Here is a 23031-nt window from a genome sequence, read left to right on the forward strand (position 1 = left end):
CTTTGCAGGCTCTGAGTTCAGTAAATAGATGCATAAAAAATTTCTTTCAGATGGTGAACTGTTTCCTTGCTGGGAAAGATATTGGCCAGTCTAGAACGAGATTTTTTTCTGCCATGTTTTGTCTCAATTCACACCAGAAATCCTCCTCAATATCGGAAGTGCAGAAGAAAAATTGCCAACATTATTATTTTCTTCATCCTGGTCTTATGGCAAATCCTCCCCCTTATTTTCATGAGAAGCATTAGACTGGCTATGTAAACAGTTCAAAGACTCAACCACTTCCATCATGTGGATATAAGCTCTATAGCTTCCAAAGTCTATTCTGAAGATTCTGAGATCTAGCTCAAAGAAAAATCTGCACAGGGCACCAAATAAATTGTATTATATGTATGTGGTCCTACTAAGGGAAATTTAAGATTTAGGACACCAATGAACCACACGTTTTTAAAAACTGTTACTGATAAAAGAAACCACTGTTGGGCTGAAAACAATATTCAGTCACATTTTAAGAAGGCATAAACACAATTCAATGTCTTCCAATTTCAGTAAAAGACCCAGGAGACTAGTTTTGTATGTAAAAAGTCATTGTTTAAGGATTAGGATGTGATTATGTTCATATTTCACCTGAGGCTAATCAAAGATGAATGTAGTTTGCTTTAACAGGACACATGTGGTAGACAACGAGAGTTCCAGCGTTTGCTTGCTCACAAATAGGTCCCTAAGGTGATTTTGTCTAAAGTCTGAACTCTTTAAAAAAAACAAACTGAAAAACAAACCCAAAAAGCATCAACACATACACATCTCCGAAGACTGCCAGGAGCCAGAGGACAAGAATTCAAACAATAGGAATTTATATGTATAAAGGTATCCATTACAGCAGATTTTCGTTTTTAAATCGAATGACCAATTCATCTAATTTCAAACCAGAAGACATCAGCAGCGAAAAACAGTTTAACATTCAGGTGGATAAAGATTCATGGAATTGTCTAGGTTGGAAGGGACCTTACATGTGGTAGACAACGAGAGTTCCAGCGTTTAGGAAAGAAAGTGATCTGGCAAAACAAGATTTTGTCTAAAGTCTGAACTCTTTAAAAAAAACAAACTGAAAAACAAACCCAAAAAGCATCAACACATACACATCTCCGAAGACTGCCAGGAGCCAGAGGACAAGAATTCAAACAATAGGAATTTATATGTATAAAGGTATCCATTACAGCAGATTTTCGTTTTTAAATCGAATGACCAATTCATCTAATTTCAAACCAGAAGACATCAGCAGCGAAAAACAGTTTAACATTCAGGTGGATAAAGATTCATGGAATTGTCTAGGTTGGAAGGGACCTTTAAGATCATGTAGTCCAACCATCAATCTAACTGATAAAAAAACATCACTAAACCATGTCACTATGTCAACTCATCTTTTAAATACCTCCAGGGATGGTGCCTCAACCACATCCTTGGGGGATACATATGGCTATCAAAGTACTGCTGCTTGTGAACAGACAGCCATATTCCTGTTCTTGTTAATTCACTGGACCTACAAGCAGGGAAACAATCTACAATAACTTGTATTGCTGCACACTGATTTTAGGTAGCAGTACTCCACTTGAACATGTATCACAGACCATACATGTAATATTTGCACTAACCGGTACTGACAGAATATGGTTGTGATGATTGAAATACATCATTTTAATGAACTGTTGTCTTCACTGAATTCTGTAATAATATCTGACAGCTTTCAGTGCTGTATGAACGACTCTCCATCGGTACAATTCATTTATGTTTTGTCTGAGATACTCTTAAGACAATATTTCCAGGAAAACAGGTTAGGTAAAGAAAATACAGCCAATAATGAGTGACTGTAACATGAAGGATAGAGAAAACAACTGGATAATGAGCCTGGATACATACTGAAATCCTACACTATGACTTCAAATGTGCTGAATGTCTGCAGTACCGATTCTTTGCATTTGAATACCGAATGTAGGACAGTGGAAACACCCTGTCAAGATCTGAACAACATTTTGCAGAAGCCCTAGTTCTAGTATCTGCACACTTGCAAGTAAGACAAGGAATTCAACTTGCAGATTGTCAAAGACAGAAAACAAAACAACTGAGCCTGCTATAGTATACACAGTCAAAGCAGACCAAGTTTCCTGGACCTGCCAGGTGGTTTGGTTAGGATTTGATGGAAGGAAGCACACGTATTACTTTCATAATTCATCCTGCTCTTGAACTAGCTGTCAGGGCATCTAGGAGGCATTTTGACAAGTAGAAAGGTGTCCAGCTTGCAGAAGATCACGTTACCTTAACAGTTCAAACAAATAAAGCATTCTGCTGTCCAACAGGAATCTCTCAGCCAGCTATACATCATCTAGGAAATTTGTGCATCCCTGGACTGGCAAAGGACCACTGGAACATAAAGAAACCCCAACCACATCTAATAGGTTTTTCCAAGTGATACTGGATGCTGAACTAATAGAAGCAAGGAAACTGTTTAGATAACAAAAGGATACATCCTTTTATGCAAAGCAAGTGCAACTTTCTCTCCATCTTCCATAAAGAAGATGGAAATCTTATTTAAATAACTGATTGTAGAGTTCAGATAGATCAGCCTACTAACAATATTTGCAGAGATGAGAACTCAGGCAATTTAGAAAGCAGCACCATTCACTACATCCTAGTTTTAAAAAAAATATAGTACTAAGATGACTTTTTTCCCCCCTCCCTTAATCAAAAACAGTACATTTCAAGACCAGCTCTTAAATTTCTGTCTTTTTAACACTGTAAAAAAAAAAATTAACCAAAAATATTTTTTGGTATTTAAAAAAATATTGTCATCTTACCTACTAAGAAATTCAAATATACTTCTTATGTACAAGCTAAATTGCTACAGACAGTTCCAGTAAAAACCACAGAGATCACTGATTTATCTAGACCTGTAGCCAACAACCACAAATACAACCGTTTCAGTGCAAGCTACACAATTCCTGTCATGCTCAACAGTGTAATTCCACAGAGGCACGTGTGTCTACTGGGTCCCAAATGGTGATTAGTTTATGTCACGAAGTGTGAAGGCTGGCAGTCATTGCAATATTGCTAACAGCATACACTTTTAATTAAGTATATGTGTGCTTTGAACATTGATATGCAATTGCAAACAAGTACAACATTGCTTTATCACTGCATCTTTTCAGTGGCAAAGAAATAAAAAACATATAAACATATTTTTCTCATGAATCTGTACTACTACGGAAAATCCAATTCTGATTTTCTTTCTTCTCACCCTGTAGGAAAATTTGCAGACAATTCATTTTGACTTTCTTTTTAATGTTACCAAGGAATGGAAAGTTAAGTTCTTAATGATGGCTTCAGTAATAACTCACTATAAGGCCCTGAGTAAAGCACTTCACCTCTTTGCTTATTTTCACCAAATGTAAATAATTTTATCACTTGCCCAGTTTAGGCATTCCATGAGAATTAGGTAAAACTCATATGGTTTTTTTGGACTTGCAAATATGTGACCAGATTAAGCATTCTCATTATTAATGCCTATTGTCTTGTACTAACTTTGTAACATGATTTAAGTAAGTTTACAATACAGAGTTCAGCTATGCTTCTTGATTAAGTTTTGCACTTCAAGATTCATCTCTGCCAGTATTATGAAGATTAAGCCATATTCTCCCCTTAACTGAACAGCTATGCTTTGGATACCATTTTTCCCTGGTAATTCACATCTTCAAATTGATTTTTACAATTGGCTTTCTGGGAATTATAACAACTAGATTTTAGACTTTCTTTGGTCCTGAAAAATGTATTATGGAACTCGAGCATAATTATAAATTTGGAGACTTGGGCATAGGCCTCATTTCGATTTGAGGGATTAATAGGAGGTTGTCTCTCCAGTGCTCCTCAGAGGATTCCAAAGGGAATTCCCCTTTATCAAAATGGCAAGCATTTTCCGATGTGCTGTCAGGACCGACGTTACAAACTACCCAAAGATGGTCCTTCCACATTTCCTCTGAGTTCTTCTACTTGCCTTCTAATTTCCTGGAGGACATTTGTCTTTTCTGAAAATAGATTAGCTTCACTTTTACTGGAATCAATTAAACATGGTATCTGGCGAGAAGAGCTCGTGGCTTCTGTCCCACTGAAAAGCACATCAGATAAGTATCATCTGAAAAGGGGTATTTTGACAAGTGCTGGTTAAACTCCCTCATTCTGATTCAAAATGTGAAAGTGTGGCTCCATATTGGAGGAACTAGACCATCTTTATGAGTTTCTTCAAAGGAGATTTTCTAGACTCCCGATAGGGATACATTTAGTGTGGTGAAAAATGACTACAAATCTGAGAGTAAATGTTTCATTTAAAAGCTGTCCACTGCCTAAGAGAAAAGGAAGAAAAAGAAACAGAGTATGAATGTGAAAGATGCCAGGAGAAGTTGGGCTAAACTCTGTGCCTTTGCCCATTGCTTTGATGGTATAAAGCAATTAGTTTGACTAGCCAACTTGGTGACTCGGGCATCATTAACTAAATTATTTATTGAGACTAAAGCAAAAAAACCCACCCAAACCAACCAAAACTATCACAGCAGTTTAAAATCAACTCGTGTCTTGCCCTGCACACTGTCAAGGTATGTTAATAATAAAAAACATGCAGTATCATCATTGCAGGGTATCATTCCAAGGAAAGCTACAGTTGAGCAGGGGCTTCTAATTAAACAAAACCCATCCCTGCTTAATCTCTTTAAAATGTATACCAACCCTAAATTTCCCCAAATGAAATCAGATCTTGTGAGAATAAACAAAACTGTAATCAGCAGTTGAGAGAAGTTGTAACAGAAACTGAGAATCTTAATGTAGGCTTAAGAACAAAAGAAGGAAGTATTTAAATAAAGTGTGAATTCATTTATGTCATATACATCTGACACCAGGTAAAGAAGTGAAAATTCCCAGACTTGTTCTAGAAAAGAAAAAGGTGTCGCCAATTATTATTGTGTATATTTAGAAATAAGTAATAATATATTAACACCTTAGTAACAAGATACTACATTAGTGGTTGTACAGGATTATAAGCAGTTATCATGATAGATTAGTTACTTTTTCAATTTGCACCTGAAAAAAAAAGCACCAAAGGATACTAGTAATGAATGAGGATTTTTCTTTTTTTTCAAAATTTTACAAGAAAATTTGTGTTATTGGAGAAATTTCAGGGAACTAGACAAAAGTTACGGTGTTAAATGAGAAGGAAAGCAAATAAGTGATGGATTAAAAAACAGCAAACAGAAAGTAGCCGTGGCTCCAATCTGCAAACATTTATTCACCCTGAGGTCCTCTGCAGGACAATACAGAATTGCATTTCTCTGTGGCTTACTTCCACCAATATTTTTCACTACAGAAAGAAACCAGAGAAAAATGGAGAACTGGTCCAATGACTATATAATGGATAAACTAGAGAAAAAAAAATTATGTTGTGACTTTGGTGCAAAATATGTCTAAAGCTTAAAGCATAAATAACAATGTTTGCATTTAACATACAGCCTACAACATATGTTTGCAAAACTAAATAACTGCTATGTTTACATGAGATATAGGATGTTCAGTTTGATTTGCATATCAGAGATCAGGCTGTAAATCTCTGATGATATTTACAGTTGGATAATTGAAATTAATCCTGCCAAAATGACTTTGACAGTCCCGAATTTACGGTCTGAGAAAACAATCCTGGAACTGTTTGCTGAGCTATTAACATGGCTGGCTGTATATTTTCAATCTGAGCTATGCTGCTGAATAAAAACCTGTTCACAAATTTTAAGCCTCTTCTTCCCCCACTTCGGGTTCAAGTTCCTTCCTGTAATCATTAAGAATATGGGGCAACCTTGAAGATAGCAGATATGTCTGTGTTTTGTTGGGTTTGATTTTTTTTTTTTAATTATTTTTCTAACCATGGCAGGTACACTGTCTCCCCCGTCCCTGGTGTTATGCCATTTTCTTTTTAGCTTCCTTTAAAAACAGCCAGTTCTCCCAGAAGAAAGCATCAAGAAGTTCCAACATCAGAACTCAGACTCCCTCAAATCCTTCAGTAAGTTGGATCATGGTTGCACCTCAGCACGTGTTTGTGCCTTCAGGGAATATGAAAGTGCTTGGATTTTTGTTTGTTTTCTGTTTTTTTTTTCAAACTCGGATCCTATCTTTAAATAGAAGGCACAGAAGTTGTCAAGGAGAAGAACATTGTTAACTACAAAGCTACCTCACATTATACTCCTGGTAGGAATAATATTTGTGGCTAGATATATGACAGAAACTTCCAACACACGCGAAAGAAAAATGCTTGTGAATACCATCCAGTGGGGGAAAAAAAATAGTAAGAATTCAGCAGTAGTTTCACCTACTAATAAAACAGAACTCCAACAATTAGCAGCCTGAATTTTCTTATCATTTGCAAAGAACTACATAATTTATTAAAACTGTTGGCAACCTTCTTCTATGTAAGAGATGTTGCACACTGAATTCTTTGGACTCCACGAATGGATTTCATGATTGTGAAAGTTGCCCCTTGGGTTTTGGTGCTAAAGACAGCAAACAGCCTCCCCACTTCCTTGATACCAAGTTTTCAACCACTGAGAACTCTGTTGTAGCTATTTCAAAAGTTGTGTTTCTAGATAAAAAAAGGTGTGTTTCTAATGTATAAAAGCAGCTTTTGGAAGTCCGAAAATAAAAAGGTGACTGCCACTCATTACAGAAGTGAATGTTTTTCTATTCCTAGCATTTATTTACAACCTAGCACTTTTAGGAAGATGGCAGTGATGCCTTTGATACTCATCTTGCTTTCTACCCCCCCCAGCCCCAACATGCTGCTTTCCAATTTGAAAACAGGCATCCACCCAAATAGGTAATAATAAGGAAGAAAGACAGCCCTCAATTAGAAAATGTTAATTCCTTATTAGTGGAAAGATTAAATCCCTAGACTAAGCAGAACAACTGTGATCACTGACTATTACCCTATCAGTATAGTATGTTAGCTTGAGCTGTGTCCCCTGTTCAGAGCTTGTGTCAACTGGCAGACACCTGGAGAAGGAAAATTCTGAAGAGTAGCACTAGGTAAGTGTTAGGACAAGAGGAAATGGGCACAAACTTGAATAGAAGAAGTTCTACCTCAACATGAGGAGGAACTTCTTTCCTGTGAGGGTGGCAGAGCCCTGGCAGAGGCTGCCCAGGGAGGTGGTGGAGTCTCCTTCTCTGGAGACATTCCAACCCCACCTGGACACGTTCCTGTGGGACCTGCTCTGGGTGGCCCTGCTTTGGCAGGGGGTTGGACTGGATGATCTCCAGAGGTCCCTTCCAACCCCATGTGATTCTGTGATAAGCAAATATTCTTTGAGGACAGGAAGAAAAAAAAACTTTCCAAGCACCTAATACCCTTGTGAAAAGCTTGCTCCCTGTTCCCATTTTGATGCACACACCCAGACTGTAACGAGTCTGAAGGAGGTTACATATTTATATAGTACCTAGTACAGCTTGGCTTCATTCATATCAGAGAACTCCAGGTACATAACAAATTTACAGCTGACACTCCAGGAAACATATAGAATTAGTGTTGCCAAACTCAGCCAATTAGCTTGGTAATTAGCAATGCCAAGCCAAAATACACTGAAGGTTATTTTGCATAGCATTTCTGTATATACGCATCACCAAATCAACAATCCCAACTGGAAACTACCAGACTGATTAATCTTTCAATAGCTTTCTCTTACTTCCACATCTCGCCATACATTCTGTACGGGTTGCTTTTGCACTTGAATTAGTCAACGTGGGCGTAAGGATCAATTACAGCTGACTCTTCTGCAGAATTAGGTCATTAGGCAGGATGTCTTAAGCTTGAAAGAGCCATGTCTTGTAATCAAACCCTTTTTAAAGAAACTCTTCAAGAGCATCTAATTTTTTCCACTGCACTCATTTAACATTAAAGTTCACACACCACAGACACTTCTACAGCACATCTTAAAAAAAAAAAACATACTCATTTAACACTAAAGTTCACACACCACATACACTTCTACAGCACATCTTAAAAAAAACAAACACCTAAACAAAACTCAATTGTCTTTTGGACACATAGCTAATGTAAACGAACAGATAGGCTTTTTTTGGGGAACAGACTGGAAGTCTACCAGCGAGGTCCTCAATGAAGTTTTTTTAAAAACTCTGAATACTCCTATTTTAAACACACTGCACCACATTTTTGTGCCACCTCCTGCTCCCTTTAGCCACTGAGATTTTTGAACGACTTACTGTTTCAATAATTATATGCTGATAACTAGCCTTTCACATCATGGCTGGGCTGCTTACTCTCTTATTTTCAAATGCAAAGCGCACATCAGATAGACTGAAGGTAGAAATGGGAGTTGGTAATGAGTGTGAGTGGGAGGCACGGGTTGGCGATGAAGATTTGCTTTGATTCCTCTGACTACAAAAGCCTCCTCGGTGGAGACGATATTTTCAAGTGTCTAAACAAAACGTTTGTCTATGCAAATTCAAAACCTTTCTGACTTAAAATTTAAGCTATTTTTAGTACTATTTCTTAAAGGTCATGATTATGCCGTAAAGGATGATCAAAGTGTTAAAGTCCTACAATAGGTTAGGAAAAGAGGCAACAATGTAATAGATTTCAGATGTTTTCATTTCTAAACAAAACATCGTAAAGGATGATCGAAGTGTTAAAGTCCTACAATAGGATTAGGAAAAGAGGCAACAATGTAATATATTTCAGATGTTTTCATTTCTAAACAAAACACGGACCACTAATTCTTACTACTGATAGTAATGGTGGAAGCATAATCTGTTATCAGAACTGGCTGACAACTTCTGTTACAAACCACACTTCGCGGTTGTCTTGAACTTCGCCAAACTTAAACTGCTTTGTCTATGATTTTATAAAAGTTGAATATTTGTTTCAAGCTTTTAAGCAGCTGCTCTCAGCTTAGCCAAAATAATTCTGAATATTTCATTAAAGGATACATTACTTATCCCACTTGGAAAACAATGCTTTTATATAATGCTTCCTCGATTCACGATTTGAAAGCAAGACTGAAAATCTGATACTGACAGAGTTATAATTAGCTCTAAAACATATGGCCGAACTACAAAATTTTGAAAAAATCTGAACTCATACCTGCCTATCAGGGAAGTACTTCACTTTTACAACAAAACCCCTCCACGCTCCCACCTGACCAAGCTTGCTCACAAATAGGTCCCTGCAGCAGCCAGGGAGCCATCTAGGCAAAAAAAGAAGGAAAGAAGAAAGTCTCCTTTGCTTTTTCAGTGAAACTTATTTCCCTGCAGTGGCCAACAAGCTTGAAAGCATATTCCACCTCATTCAAATGCAAAGGAAGAAGAGGACTGTGAGGAAATAGAAAAATCCATTAGGACTGGATAATAAAGAACTAGCAAAACACAAATGAGACTGGAGACTTGTCTGTGGATTGATGGTATTCAGTTGTCAAAAATCAGACCTAGTACAGTACAGTGGTGTCAGTAACACTATTCCGAAGTTATTCGGGAGTCTAGAAGGAATAGTTTGGGGAAAAAAAATATAAATCCATTCCATTCCTTTAAGGTATAAATTAATCAAACTATGTCAGCTCAAACAGAACTGAAGAAAGTTGAGGAACTAATAACTAATCGGTAAGTGGGAATATACTAATATTCTAGAAGCATCATCATAAAAATGCATTTGCATGGATAATACAGAAAATGAAGTGGTATACCTTGATTTATTCATCAGGAGTCACCTTGCCAAAGCATATATAATGAATAAAATAAATTTCCACTTGTCCAACCTCAAATTAAAGTGTGCGGTATACCTATGAGCTAGAAACACTATTTACAAAACTTACTTAAATTTTTGTTCAGTTACTTATTCAGATTACATGTTGAAGTTCCACAAAGCTACAACATTTTAAAAAAGCAAACCAATAAGCCCACAGAGTAACAGTAAATAAAAGCAAATACTTTTTTTTCGGCACTATCTTAAATTAAGTCTTTCCCAGCTCCCTATTTGGTAAAGCCTTTATCCAGTAATTCACATTAAAGTCTGGTTTTTGCACCACTTCCTTTTAATTTATCTATGTTATTAAAGTGAAGTCCACAAATTGATGCTAGGCATCTCTCTCTCACTGGGCTAGAACACAAACCAGTAGTTCTTAAGTAAAGCTACCAATCAGCTAATACAGAATCTGCAGTAACTCCATACCTGTTAAGATCCCATATTTTACTTGTGCCATCCTTGGAAGCAGAAGCCACGAAATCACCACCTGAATGCCATGAGCAGATCCATGCAGCATGGCCATGTCCACACCGGTGTATCCCCACTTGAAGTGACCAGTTGGGTTTCACTGTTAGGAGGAATAAAATTAGTAAGTACTTTGTAGCAAGGATACAGGTGTAGATTATTCAAACTACAGAGCAAAATAACTACGTTTAGAGAGACAGGTTAAGTAGCAACTGTTGATTTTACATTGCAAATTTATTACAAATAACATTACAAATGCATATGAACAAAAAATTATGTTTGAAAACATTCATATTTTTACTTTACACAGTGTTCCGACACATCATAGATGAAGTGGTCATGTATTAAATACATTAACAAAAGAAAAGGAGGTAGCAAGTAGCTATCTACCATGGGAAAGTAAATATGGGTTCCAAAAATTACATTCTTACTTTCTGTAGTTTATTTATGAGTTTATCAGTAAAATAAATTAAGCCCAGAGAACTGCTTTCAAAATAGAATAAAACAGCTTCAGGGAAGAATATTTTCTTATTTCCCAAATCCATGCCATTTTCTACATAGACATTATGATTTAAGCATCACAGTTTTGTCTCTTCTGACTCAGTATAAACACTCTGACACATTCACCATCTCTTGGGGTCATCGATATGTTAAATAAATGAAAAATGCAAAGTTAACTCAGGCTTTGTGGCCAAATCTTCAGATATAAACCAATATAGTTCTGTTTCATTTAAGTAAGGACATACGGCTTCAGAATAAAAGTCTACCTGGTTCAGTATCGTGTTATGCAGTAGGGTTTTCTTAATAAAAAGAAAATAAGAAGAAATAGTATGTAGAGTGATTCTCCTATTAAACTCTCCCAGACCTAGCCTGTGGCTTAGGTTTTCTTTGAGACAGAAGCTTTGTACTTAACAAGCATCCATGGAGACTTTTTTCTATGAATAATTAATTTTTGAACATACTCAAACCTTTGGCACCCACAATCTCCTGTGTCAATGAATTCCAAAATTTAATATGTATGGTGTGAAAAACTATTTTGGGGTGTTAAATACCTTCCTTCATTTCATCCGATGCTTCTAATTCTAATGCAGTGATTAAAAGCAAACACTGACTATACATTTACCTTCTGTAAACCAACTGTGACGCTACAGGTTCCCTGTTATATCATTTTACCCACAAAGCTGAACACTCCTACTCTATTGAGTCTCATTCCTCACACGGGCATCATTCCAGCTCTTTGATCACATTTACCAACAGCACAGTAGTGTTTCTCTGGTTTGTTCTGTCTTCTTTTCATTTGATTGGCATTTTTAGCACTACTGCATGGACATTTTCAGAAAACTGACCACACTGGCTCCAAGATTTCTCTCCCTAACACTAGTGATTAGTTTATACCCATTATTATCTATGCATAATTAAAACCATTTTTTCTCATTTGCACCAATTTTCATCTTCCACTTCACTGTCAACCGTTGCAACAGGAATTTTTACTGTAATTCTTCACATACAACCTTTGTTTTTACCGCCCCAACTAATTCATTTGATCAAACTCATGCACCTCATTCTCATTCCCAGTTTCCAAGATCATCTTAATAACTAAGGACCCAGCACAGATCCCTATGGGACTTAAGTAATAATTTCTTTGTTCTGAATTCCTGTCATTTCACCAGTTTTTAAATTCAGAAGATAATAAATTAAAGATAAAATTCCATTTTATTCCAGGCAGTTTTGCTTGAGAGTTTTTGTCAAACGACCTTAAGAAGAATTTACTGAAAATCCAAGTACACCAAATTTACTGATCTTTCTTCACCAAATGCTCAGCACACCCTTCAAAGACCTCTAACACATTTCTGAGATGTAACTTCCAAAGCCATGCTGACACCTACCAATGTTTCACTATAACTAATGTATCCAGGTATCCTGTATTTTTGCTGCTTAATATCATTTCTATGAGCTTTCCCAGTATAAAAGATAAATCAACTGATCTTACAGCCCCTTCATCCCAAACTCTTTCAAAATACTGAAAAAAGTTAACGCAGCCTTTCCAGGAATAAGAAGTTTTCTATTTTGTTAACTAAAAAAAGCAAAGGAAAAATGTTTGGGGATAATACACAAAAATACAGGACAAAAAGTTTTCAACCTTGGGTTTTCAGACCAATTTCTGGTGCTCTCACCAACATCAACATGAAGATCTTGCCTTTAGGAAGCAATAAACTGTGTTTCTATTTGAATAATGGAAAATACGCTATCACAGGCAGTAAAAACTCTTCTTCCAAATCTCTGGATATAAAACTGTGGGAACTGAAAACAGCTCAAGGGTTGATACCAAGCACTACTGTGAAACTTCATCCTAAGAATATACTCAGAGATATTTAGTTCATCGCTGCACTGTAAAAAAAGAAAATAAAAAAAGGGCAGGGGCGGGAGGTGTGTGCAACTTGTTTTTATATTCTTCCTTTTCTCCTTTTCCAACAGATATCCACCAGATTGTTCTGTAAAAGCACCTCCTAAGACAGCTTGAAATATGTGCATCATTTACCTGATAGATCTTAAGGGGGGAACTTGCCATTATGAAATATCACCTACCTAAACTTTTGACTATTTTTAACACTTACGGTTTAGATTGCTATTTTTTGTGAAAATATCATTATAATCCTCATTACGGCGGTTACACCCCCATGCCCAAGACAAAACTTTGAGAGATTAATCTCTCAAAAACTTTTAACATTGCACAGTAATAATTCTGAAGCTTTTTTCACATACACCATATAAAGGCTTGAAGCCTAAGGAAGGGTTTGGAGGAGACCCTAATTTTGCCAGGCTGCTAGGAATAAATGTGCTTTTATTAATGAAACACTTGTACTTTTAATAACTCAAGGTGGATCTCACTTCTGAAGACAGATAAAATTAGCAAAATGACAAATTATCATACCCCTTACACATTTATGAAATAAGAGCTATTTTAAAACAAATTCAGAAGCAGGTATAAAGTGGGACCGATGAAATCTATAATTGATTCAGAGGGTAGTATGTGCTGCCACTGTTGTGAATCACAAAAAGAGATTTATTGCTTGCCTATTTTTTAATATATGATCCCCAAAATGCTACACGAGTAACTGGTTCCTTGGGCTGAATTTTAAGAATACACCATCCAGGCAGTGATGAAAATCTTTCAGAAAACAGATATGAGCGGGAAGGCAGTTGAAATGGATTCAATTTGGCAATCTGAGGCAGGGGAAAGAACTACAAATGAGGTTTAGTCCTCCTTACAGATCAAAGGAGAAAAAAAACCAAGATTGAAAACAAAAGCGTAGCTTGCAAAAGTTTTGTGGGACAGAATGACAGTCTGGGGTAAAAATATTCAGGAATAAAGGGGCCCAGCACCCAGTCCCCTGCAACACAAGCTCCCTAATTTTCCCTGGGCATAAAAAAATGCATTACTTCACTGAAGGAAGAGGATTTGTATTAGTTGAGGATCTGCAAGCGTGCATGAAAGCATTACTTCACTGAAGAAAGAGGATTTGTATTAGTTGAGGATCTGCAAGCGTGCATGTATCGACTTCAGATCAGGATTTCTGGGCAGCACAAAGTGCTGCTTAGAGGAATGACAGCTGTCACAGTTGTTTTAGCACTGGGGGCTGCACTTTTCAGTCGTGAAATCTTCGCTGCACCCTAGTATTCAAAGCAGACACACGTTACAAAGCAAAAGCGCTACGTCAAGCCAAGTCAGGCATCCAAAGCAAAATGCTGCTCTTAGAAAAAAATCCTATCTACTTAATAGCTGACCACTAGTGACATACTTTTTCTGATTTGCAGCATTTTTTAGTCCTGGGAGATAGAAGAAACACCCCAAATTCTGAGGTAATGTTTTGTTACCCACAGCTGGAACATTTTTTTTACTGCCCTATACATATAAGATTAACTGGGGGGGAGGATATCATGAAAAGCCAATGTTTTTCATGATTTAGGCTATCAGTTTAACAGTCTGTGATTCCCAACACAGTCCTCTGACTAATTTTCCAATAAAATGCACCCTGATTTTTATATAAAAAACATGGAAATATGACATTAGATGCTCAGTTTTAATTATCAGCAGCTATACACAAAATCTCCAACTGAATTTAAGCTACAAGTAACTGCGCATTGTGTATATCTTTAATTCAGATAATAAACCACTTTAGTTCTTATTTACCAAACAAATCAAAGAACCAGACAATGTGTTAGGAGACAAGAACAATGTAATTCCCATCTTTTTCTGTCACTTGAAACACGTTCACATATATGCAAATAGCTTTGCCAACTTCTAGAAGTTTGGTGTCAGTACTTTCTTTTAAAGAAAGTGACAGAACATTCATGTACGGCGTTACATGGACCCAGTCAGTTGGGTTTGTGTGGCCTTGCTTGGTCTGTTTTAGAGGTTTTCTGTTCAGGCTTTCTAGCAGATCAAAGCACTATAAGGGTGACATATGCCTGTATAGTTTAGAAAAAAGTTATTTGAGTAGAGAAAACTTGTAAAAGTTTTAGGCAATGGAAGGTCTATGGAACATATAGCCCCTGTGTTGTCTCTATGGGTAGATCTTTTATCTTAATACTAAATACACATACAGTTCTACCCTTCAACTGACTTCAGGTATTCCTAATTGAAGCTATAAACCTGCCCTCCCAGAAACAATTACAGCGGACAAAAAACTTTGGAAATATTAATTCTGCATTCCACAATAGCAGATGGAGCATTACCTTCTCAAGCCTTAACAAATCTTTCCTCCCTCATATTCTAAACACGCACATTTCCTTTCATTATATATTCCTCCTCCTTCCAGCTTCGCTGTTCTCACTACAAGATGCCTCTCCATTAATACTTACTGAGTTGTAGACATATCAATAATTAAGCCTCATATTCAACGACAACATGAGCCTTTGGCACAAAGTTATGCTACAACATTCCAGGTGACTGATTACCTTTCTGGATTACCAGTCACACAGAGGCAACAGCTACACTGATAGTGTTGCCCTGTGAATATAGCAAACCTAAGATCAACAGTCAAAGCAGCTTCAAATATTGCACCTTGTTCAAGTGTTTCTGGATGATGGACTTAGATCTGAACCCTGAGCTGCTCCGGGGGGATTCCTCAGGTTACCTCTGAAGATGATGTGGAATGCAGAGCTAGCAAACTACTCTGCTTTACAACAGCAGCTGTCAAGCAGGACTGCAGTTCCCATCCTTCAAAATTTACAAGGATTGTCATTTTGCATCAGCCAAAATAAATGATAAAGCCATCTGTATCATTAGACCTAGCTGCCTAGGACATCCCTCCTTCAATCTCTCACATCACTGACTGGAGCAATACCTCTTTGTAACCACTGAGCATCCTTGGTCAGCTTTATTCTCAATAGTGGTGGAGAGAGAGAGAACATCTTGCTCTACAGTTTATTTGGTACATAATAATAAGGCAGACTTCTCTGTCGGCCATATCGTAAGAGTTATACAAAGAAATATTATTTTTAGCAGTTACCAGGGACAGTCCTGGGAATCAGTCAACAATTTTGTTAATGTATTCTACGTGGCATTAAGTGAACGTAGCAACACCTGTGCTACTAGCATTTGTATGTGTTATTTATGTAGTGCTGGGGACATGCCTGGCGTTCTGCAGACAAACTAAGAGACAGCTCCTTTCCTGAGACAAATAAATCTTAAATCAAAAGCCTTACAGACAGCGCTGTCAAATCATGGTTCTCAAAGCAACACGTTAAAACAAACACAACTTGCATTGAAGTTCTGTGTCCTAAAAGAGCTGCAGCAACAGGTAGCATCTGACTAGAACTTTACCATTCAACACAAGCATCAGCAACTCAACAACAGATTTTAAACATACAGTCTAAAGCATTAAAGGTTAACAGTCTCTTACCGTAGCAATTGAAAAAACACTTTACAATCAATATTCCAATTGCTTAATTGGAAAAAAATATGTCTCTTGTTTACCTCTATTCATGCAAGTATTCTCAAGCAAAATTCTGAAAGGTACTATACTATTTGCAATACCAGCACAGGTAGAACCTAAGCATGGCAAAGCCCAAGGGAAGAACTGCAAATACTGTTAAAGATTAATTTTGCTGACATTTTATGCTAGGCCAAAGAGGAAAGATAAAGACTTTTGGACAGTCTTTTGCAGGAGGAAGTGTCTAGAAAACCTGATTTATTCCATGAAAAACAGCACAAACTAAGCCCATATGCCTATGGAATTATCTTTTGCCTCTTCGCCCCATCATCTTAGCCATTGATTAAATAGATGTATCAGGAACAGATTGATCCGTTAGATTTCCATCTTGCAACTTTTGTCAGAATTAGCCTGCAGGTTAAAAGTTACACCCTCTCCCATGCTCTCTAGTAAGGAGCATATGCAGAAGCAGCATAGGAAAGGGGGGAGGAGGAACAGTACATCCTTGTAAGCTTCATTGTCCATTGTCCTTGGAAACAAGGTTAAAAACAGTGACCCAGACAGTTACACTTAAGAAAGTAAATACCTACCAACGAGGCCCCATCTTTGGTTATGAGAGCTGTATTTAAACACTCTTTCCCATTTGATAGTAAAAACAACGTAAGGGATTGAAAACACCAAACATCAGTTCAGCTGTGCAGTCATCAAACTCTTCTTTATTGTTGTACTTTGCCATGGTGTGTTTTTGTCATAGCCCCTTACTTTCTTCTCACTAGGGAAGGTGAAAACCAGGCTCAATTTAAAGAAGACTGGGGTCAACATTTTATTTTAAAAGTTCCCATTAAAAATATTTCAAAGACAACAGATGATTTTTCCACACCAGGCAGGAGACTTGCACAGTTCCTTGCTAAAGGACAATGTGGATCCAACTCTTTGTAGGTACAAAGGAAGATGGGATAAAGACCTGGAAGAGGAATACATCAAGGGTTACGTGGAAACTGCAACCAGCTCAAGAACCTTTGAAATAAGCAGTAGAGTCCAGGAGGGTACTAAGACAAAACCTCGCAACAGCCTTTCCTGTTCTTATACATTCTTAGGCAACCCCTGGTTCTCGCTGCCAGGGACAGGACGATGGTCCAGAAGAATCTGGCATGTGCCACCATCCTTGTGTTTTTAGTCTGTATTTAAGCAAAACACTCAGCCGCAAAGATTTTGTTTCTAATAGATTTTTCTAACCTTGAAACAGACTTGAGATACAGTTCACTTCTTTTGTTACTGGAACTCTGAGTCACATTAATTATTTACAGTGACACTTCTTATTAAAACCCCTAGGTTTTTTTTGATATCTACGGTTCATTTTGCATGTTACTTTCATTATCCTCATGGACTATGTGTCTAACATCTTATGTAGTAATTGTAATATGTTTCACCCTTCAGAATAATCTTAAGCCCAATTTTACTCCTGTTTTATTCATAGACACAAAATGTCATTTACCCAGAAGGTGAATGCCAGAATACCCAGCAGTAGAAATACAAAAATACTTTTCCTTTTCCTCATTTATCATCAAAGCTGAGGGGAAAAAAAAAGAATTAAATTTCAAAAATTCAAAATCAATCACAAACTGACATTCTGTAAACCAATGAAGAAGTTTCAAAGCCAGGAAGCACGGCAGTAACCAGCAGATGGTGAACATTACATTAGGTACATGGCTTTTTGTCTCAGAAGAAAAATGCAACCGTCCTGCAAAAATCTGTGACACAAGGCCAGCAGCTGGAAATCTTCAGAAAACCATCAATGCATAGTACGCCAAGCGCAAAACTCGAGGTAGTTTTTCATTCTACATTACCTAATGGCTAGGTCTTTTCATCGTATTTCATGCTTATGTATTGACCCAAGACAGAATAACTGTTCCCCCCTGCCATTCCACCTGGCTGACAGCTGGCTACGACATCAAGGGAAAAAACATAAAGCCATCTTTTGGCATAGTACCACTTGTCACCCATTCTAGATAAGACAGACACTAGGACTAGGCATCACAAAAGTAGTAATCGTTTCTTTTAATGAAGCTCATCTTCTTTATTAAAGCTTCCTTGAGACTACATTACACTTCAAAAGTGACAATTTCATATATTCAAATATAACATGCTCCTACTACCAAAAAGAGCCCCAGTATGGTTGGGATAATTCAAATATAACACGCTCCTACTACCAAAAAGAGCCCCAGTATGGTATAAATGAACTTTCACACAATGATTTCAAATCATTTACAAACAAGTCCTCCATATTTTAAAGCATCTTCCCTTTCTGAACCGAGTACTGCTGACAGAGGCTGGCGTATCTAGCCACACACACACAGAAAAATCCTGTTTCACTTGGCACCTTTCCCACTGCTCTTACCAGCTTGTCTCTGTCCCAGTGCACAATTATTCCTTTATTTCAAGGTTTTGGCCTGCTCTAAACACAGCCTATAGTTCTGTATTCTGGATGACTATGATCATTTTTTTTTTAATGTCCACAAGGCAGCAGGTTGCTCCAATTCAGGTTATAATCTATACAGACCAGTCAGGCCTGCAACATTCCAATCCATTAGCTTGCTAAGATTGGCTTAGAACCCCCGCAAAAATATTGAGCGTTACCATTCACTACAGGCTAGTCTTTTTAAAGTCTGAAAAATGAGTCAGCTGTCTTTCAATGTCAGGTAATTAAAAGTGGTTAAATGAGATTTTAAAATAATTTGGGCACCTGGTAGAAGGCAATTTTTAGTACATGCAAAATTGCCTTTTAGGAGGCTTTGGAAGCATGCCAGGTATGGAATAAAAATGAAAAGACAAAAGATAAACTACTTACAATACCTGGAGATTAGATAGAGCAAAACGCATGCCAGCAGGATAGCAGACACTAGACAATGAAGTGCTGTATGCAAGATTTAAAAGACCAATGAATAATTACCTTTTTAACAACAAAAAATATCTTTTTTAAAAAAAAATTAAATAAAAAGTCTCTTCTAAAAGCTTTCTGCCAGTGCATGTCCAGCAACTCACACCTAAATTCTACATTTCCCAAGAGGTAGGAGCGTTTGGGCACCCTATTTGAAGCAGGGAGCTTGTAGGAGCCCAGCTAGCGAGGTCTCCAGCAATTAGGAAGGCTGCTTATGCTGAAGGTAAATGCTGTTTCTGGGTCCAGTCATGTGATCTTGCTTTAGGATATTACCAACTAATTCTTCCTCCATTAACTTCATGAGGAATAATTATTTTGCCTGAAATTAAATATAATGAGTAAACATTGCAAAGCTTCCATATTTTCCAGAAATGGTATCTATTCTGTGCCATTCCAATGTTGTCCCTCAAACACTGTCAATTTAAGTTAAAAGTCTCTCTATACACTATTATATTTTTAACATAAACTAACGTATTTGGCTCACATAAAATCATGCACAGCACCAATCAATATCCATAACATACATTAAATAGCATGCTAATAATACGTGATACTTAATCTGAACACCCATCCCATTCAGGCGTGTGTTGTTTTTCCTCCCTTGGAGGGATTCCAAACCCTCAAATTTTAATGAAGGGCTGTTGAAGTAGAGAAAAATGTGGTTTGGAAGGAGTTCAGATGCATGAATTCCATGTACAGAACAGATTTATGACCTACATTAGCAATGATAATCCTGTGACACAGTTCCTCTGAAACACAAAGTTGTGGATCAGTCATTTCAAATCCATTATCATCCCCAAATGGTTGTCCAGTGATGTCTAATCTCAATCAACAGCCAGTAATGAACCACAGTCATTAATCCCATTTGCATGTTTGTACAAAGCATCATTTTTAAGCTGCATATTCATATGCAGAGAGAGTTCAGTGAGTGCACAGAGATTTCACAGCCTGTAGAAAGTTCTGCATTGGGATCTGAACATTTCCCAGGCACCTGGAAGAATTTTTAACTCAGGCTGGGTAATGATCTTGACAGTGAAGCCCAAGAAAACACCAGACAGTGCACCAGCCAAGTGTTTGTATTTTGGGCAACTGATGACCTTTACTGATCCATGCCCTGGGGATATGAACATAACCAAAGGCAGGGAATTGGTTAATGGAGACAGTGATCAATAATAATTTAAAGTCCAAGAGTGGAAGAGGAATAGAAACGCTGAACACAAACAGGATCCAGGATTGGTGTAAGAGAAAGCACCATACCAAAAGTAATATCTTCCATCCTTTCATTTCCATTCGTGAGGCCATGCAATCTAACACCTGATTGCTCAACAAAAGGGAAAAACAAACAAAACCAACCCAAAACCTCAAACCCAACAACTCTCAAGGCTGACCTAAAGTGTGGACACATACACTGTGGCCTTCTTTCTTTCTGTTTCCCATTCATTTTCTATACACACTACTCCAATCCAAGGAACACAGTTACAACAAGCTAAGAACATGGTTCCACATCCACATCCTTCAGTGCCCATTCACAGTAAGCCCACTCCCCCTGCTTCTTGCACCACTGCAACTGTTCTGTACACAAAGATACCCAAATTCTTAATGATACAGCTTGAGGAAAAATACATAAATACAACAACTCAATGACAGTTGTACAGTTCATATCTGGAGTTTGTACACAAGACAAGTTTTCCTTATTTCAGTCACTAAACCTTATTGCAGGCTAATAATGACTTTAAAAGTTATTCACAATTGAAAGCAGTAATATAAAGCCCAGTCCTTGAAACAAGACTCCTGCCAGGAAATCCCAAATCTCCATGCATTGATCCCAAAATGTACTACCCAAGGGTTAGGGCATAAATTCCACATGGTTTACTAAAAAACCCCACATATTAAATACAAAAGAAACACAATAGGAAATACTGCAGTTATACAATGGAATCAAGTAGCATCCAGAACAAAAACAACTATATTTAAATCCTTGCAAGGATGAATTTTGTCTATTTGAGCTAAAATATCTAATTAAATGTCATGCATCACCAACCAGCGAGCATTAATCATTCCAACATCTACTGAATCCTACCCATTAGATCATTTTGGGCAAGATGAAATAAATGAAGGACACTGATTCTACTGTATGAAAGGGAAGGTCCTGACTTCAAACATGACAAACCAATAATCAAGTTTTTCCTCCATCTAATTCAGAATGCTATTTTTCATCATCACAGATAGATCATTGTGACTAGGATGAGGTTTCACACGGCATTCGTCAGACGCATTCCCCTCATTAGCATTATATTAGCAGAAAATTAATCCTGCAGAAAAAAATTTCTAAAATAATTTTTAAAAATATCACAGCAATATTTATATAAAACCTAAGCCTCCCACCTTGAAAAGAAACATGTCAGTGCAATTCAATTTTTGTAAACACTCCAAATATTTGGGGCTTATTTCCAATTCAAATATCTTAGACATTACCTCAATTGAATTGCCATTCTCTAGTCAACTCTAATGTTTGTTATTTTAACAGCTACACTTTAGGAAACACACATTTTAACAATATAACAAACATGGATATCTCCTTAGCTACTCCACTAGAACCCTCGCAGCAGACTCTAGGGAAAAAACAATTGCCTTTATTGCACAGAAGAAAATAATGAACCAGGAATGTTAAAGCCATCAAGATTATAATTGCACACAAAGAAACATAACACAAGAGATTCTATTAAGAGCGATGTTTTGACACGTATAACAACTCTGAACAGAATGAGAGTAACATGCTCAGCAGAAACACAGGATCAGACCAGCCAAACTGAAACCAACCCAAGAGAGGAGGCAGCCAGCGCTCCGCAATTCCTACTCTTTATCCTCAGATTGGGATGCTGATGAAGCTAGAATAAAATCTAAACTATTCAAAATGTGAAGCCACCACAGCGAATACCATCTTTTTTTCTCACATCTTAAATAAATGAATTGAAGGTTTGCAAAACTGAATTGCTTCTGGTGACTTCCTGATGGCAGCTGTACCAGGAATAGTAGAAACCGAAAAATCAGGGTCAGGTGTAGGAAAAGAAACCCAAGAATTCCATGATGAGCAGGCAAATTTCTGCAAAACTTTCACAGAACACATTCATTGCTTCACTGAAGCTGAACTAATAGGTTTAGAAGGATACCATTTTATTAGTACTCCATAAAGATATTTCAAATGCACATTCCTCCTCCCTTTCTCTATCAAAGTGGTTATCGTATAGAAATTATTTTCTTTCTTTGAAGTAAACACCGGATCTAATTACCCACACAGCTGATCAGTAAGTTTCCTCTTAATTTCTGAGTCAAAACAATCACATCAAAATATTACTGAATTTAAATAACTGAATAAACTTTTGTTGCAAAGAGAATGATTAAACTTGACACCTGTTTTGTGAAACCCATAATCATTATGCCTTTTCAACCAATATGATTAGATTGGTTTACTCTTCCCAATACTAAATTTGGCTGTTTTCAGGTCTAAAATTCAGATAATGAGAAAGTGTAGCAACACAAGACAATCATTTAAGAATAATGAGATTATTTCTATGTAAGCAAAGCATACAGTACATTTAAAAACTATTTATCTTATAGACAAGCATAAAATTTCAATGACATTATAAACATGAGATAGCTAAATAATAATTTAAATAGTACTATAAAAAGACCAGGTATCTCTTTATTCCCATTAGGAGTTAAAATACTTCATACAGTGGATATGAAGATTGAGGCCTTTTTGAAAGAGGCTTTAAAGAGATGTTTCATGTTTGTGGTGGAGGGGCAACATGCTAATCAATAAATGGCATTAGTTCATCCAAAAAAAAAAAAAAAAAAAAAAA

The 23031-nt window shown here is 37.0% G+C and overlaps 1 protein-coding gene across 1 annotated transcript in view; it reads right to left on the reverse strand.

The window, feature by feature from the left end:
* The window catches only part of SPAG16 (sperm associated antigen 16), a 390713-nt gene that overhangs the window by 80824 nt on the left and 286858 nt on the right, over nucleotides 1-23031 (reverse strand). Inside the window, 2 exon segments of the mRNA XM_014951951.1 lie at nucleotides 10256-10357; nucleotides 10359-10397. Coding sequence (XP_014807437.1) covers nucleotides 10256-10357; nucleotides 10359-10397 — 141 coding nt within the window.

Source organism: Calidris pugnax, unplaced genomic scaffold (genome assembly GCF_001431845.1).
Source record: "Calidris pugnax isolate Ruff unplaced genomic scaffold, ASM143184v1 scaffold179, whole genome shotgun sequence".
NCBI classification, from domain to species: domain Eukaryota; kingdom Metazoa; phylum Chordata; class Aves; order Charadriiformes; family Scolopacidae; genus Calidris; species Calidris pugnax.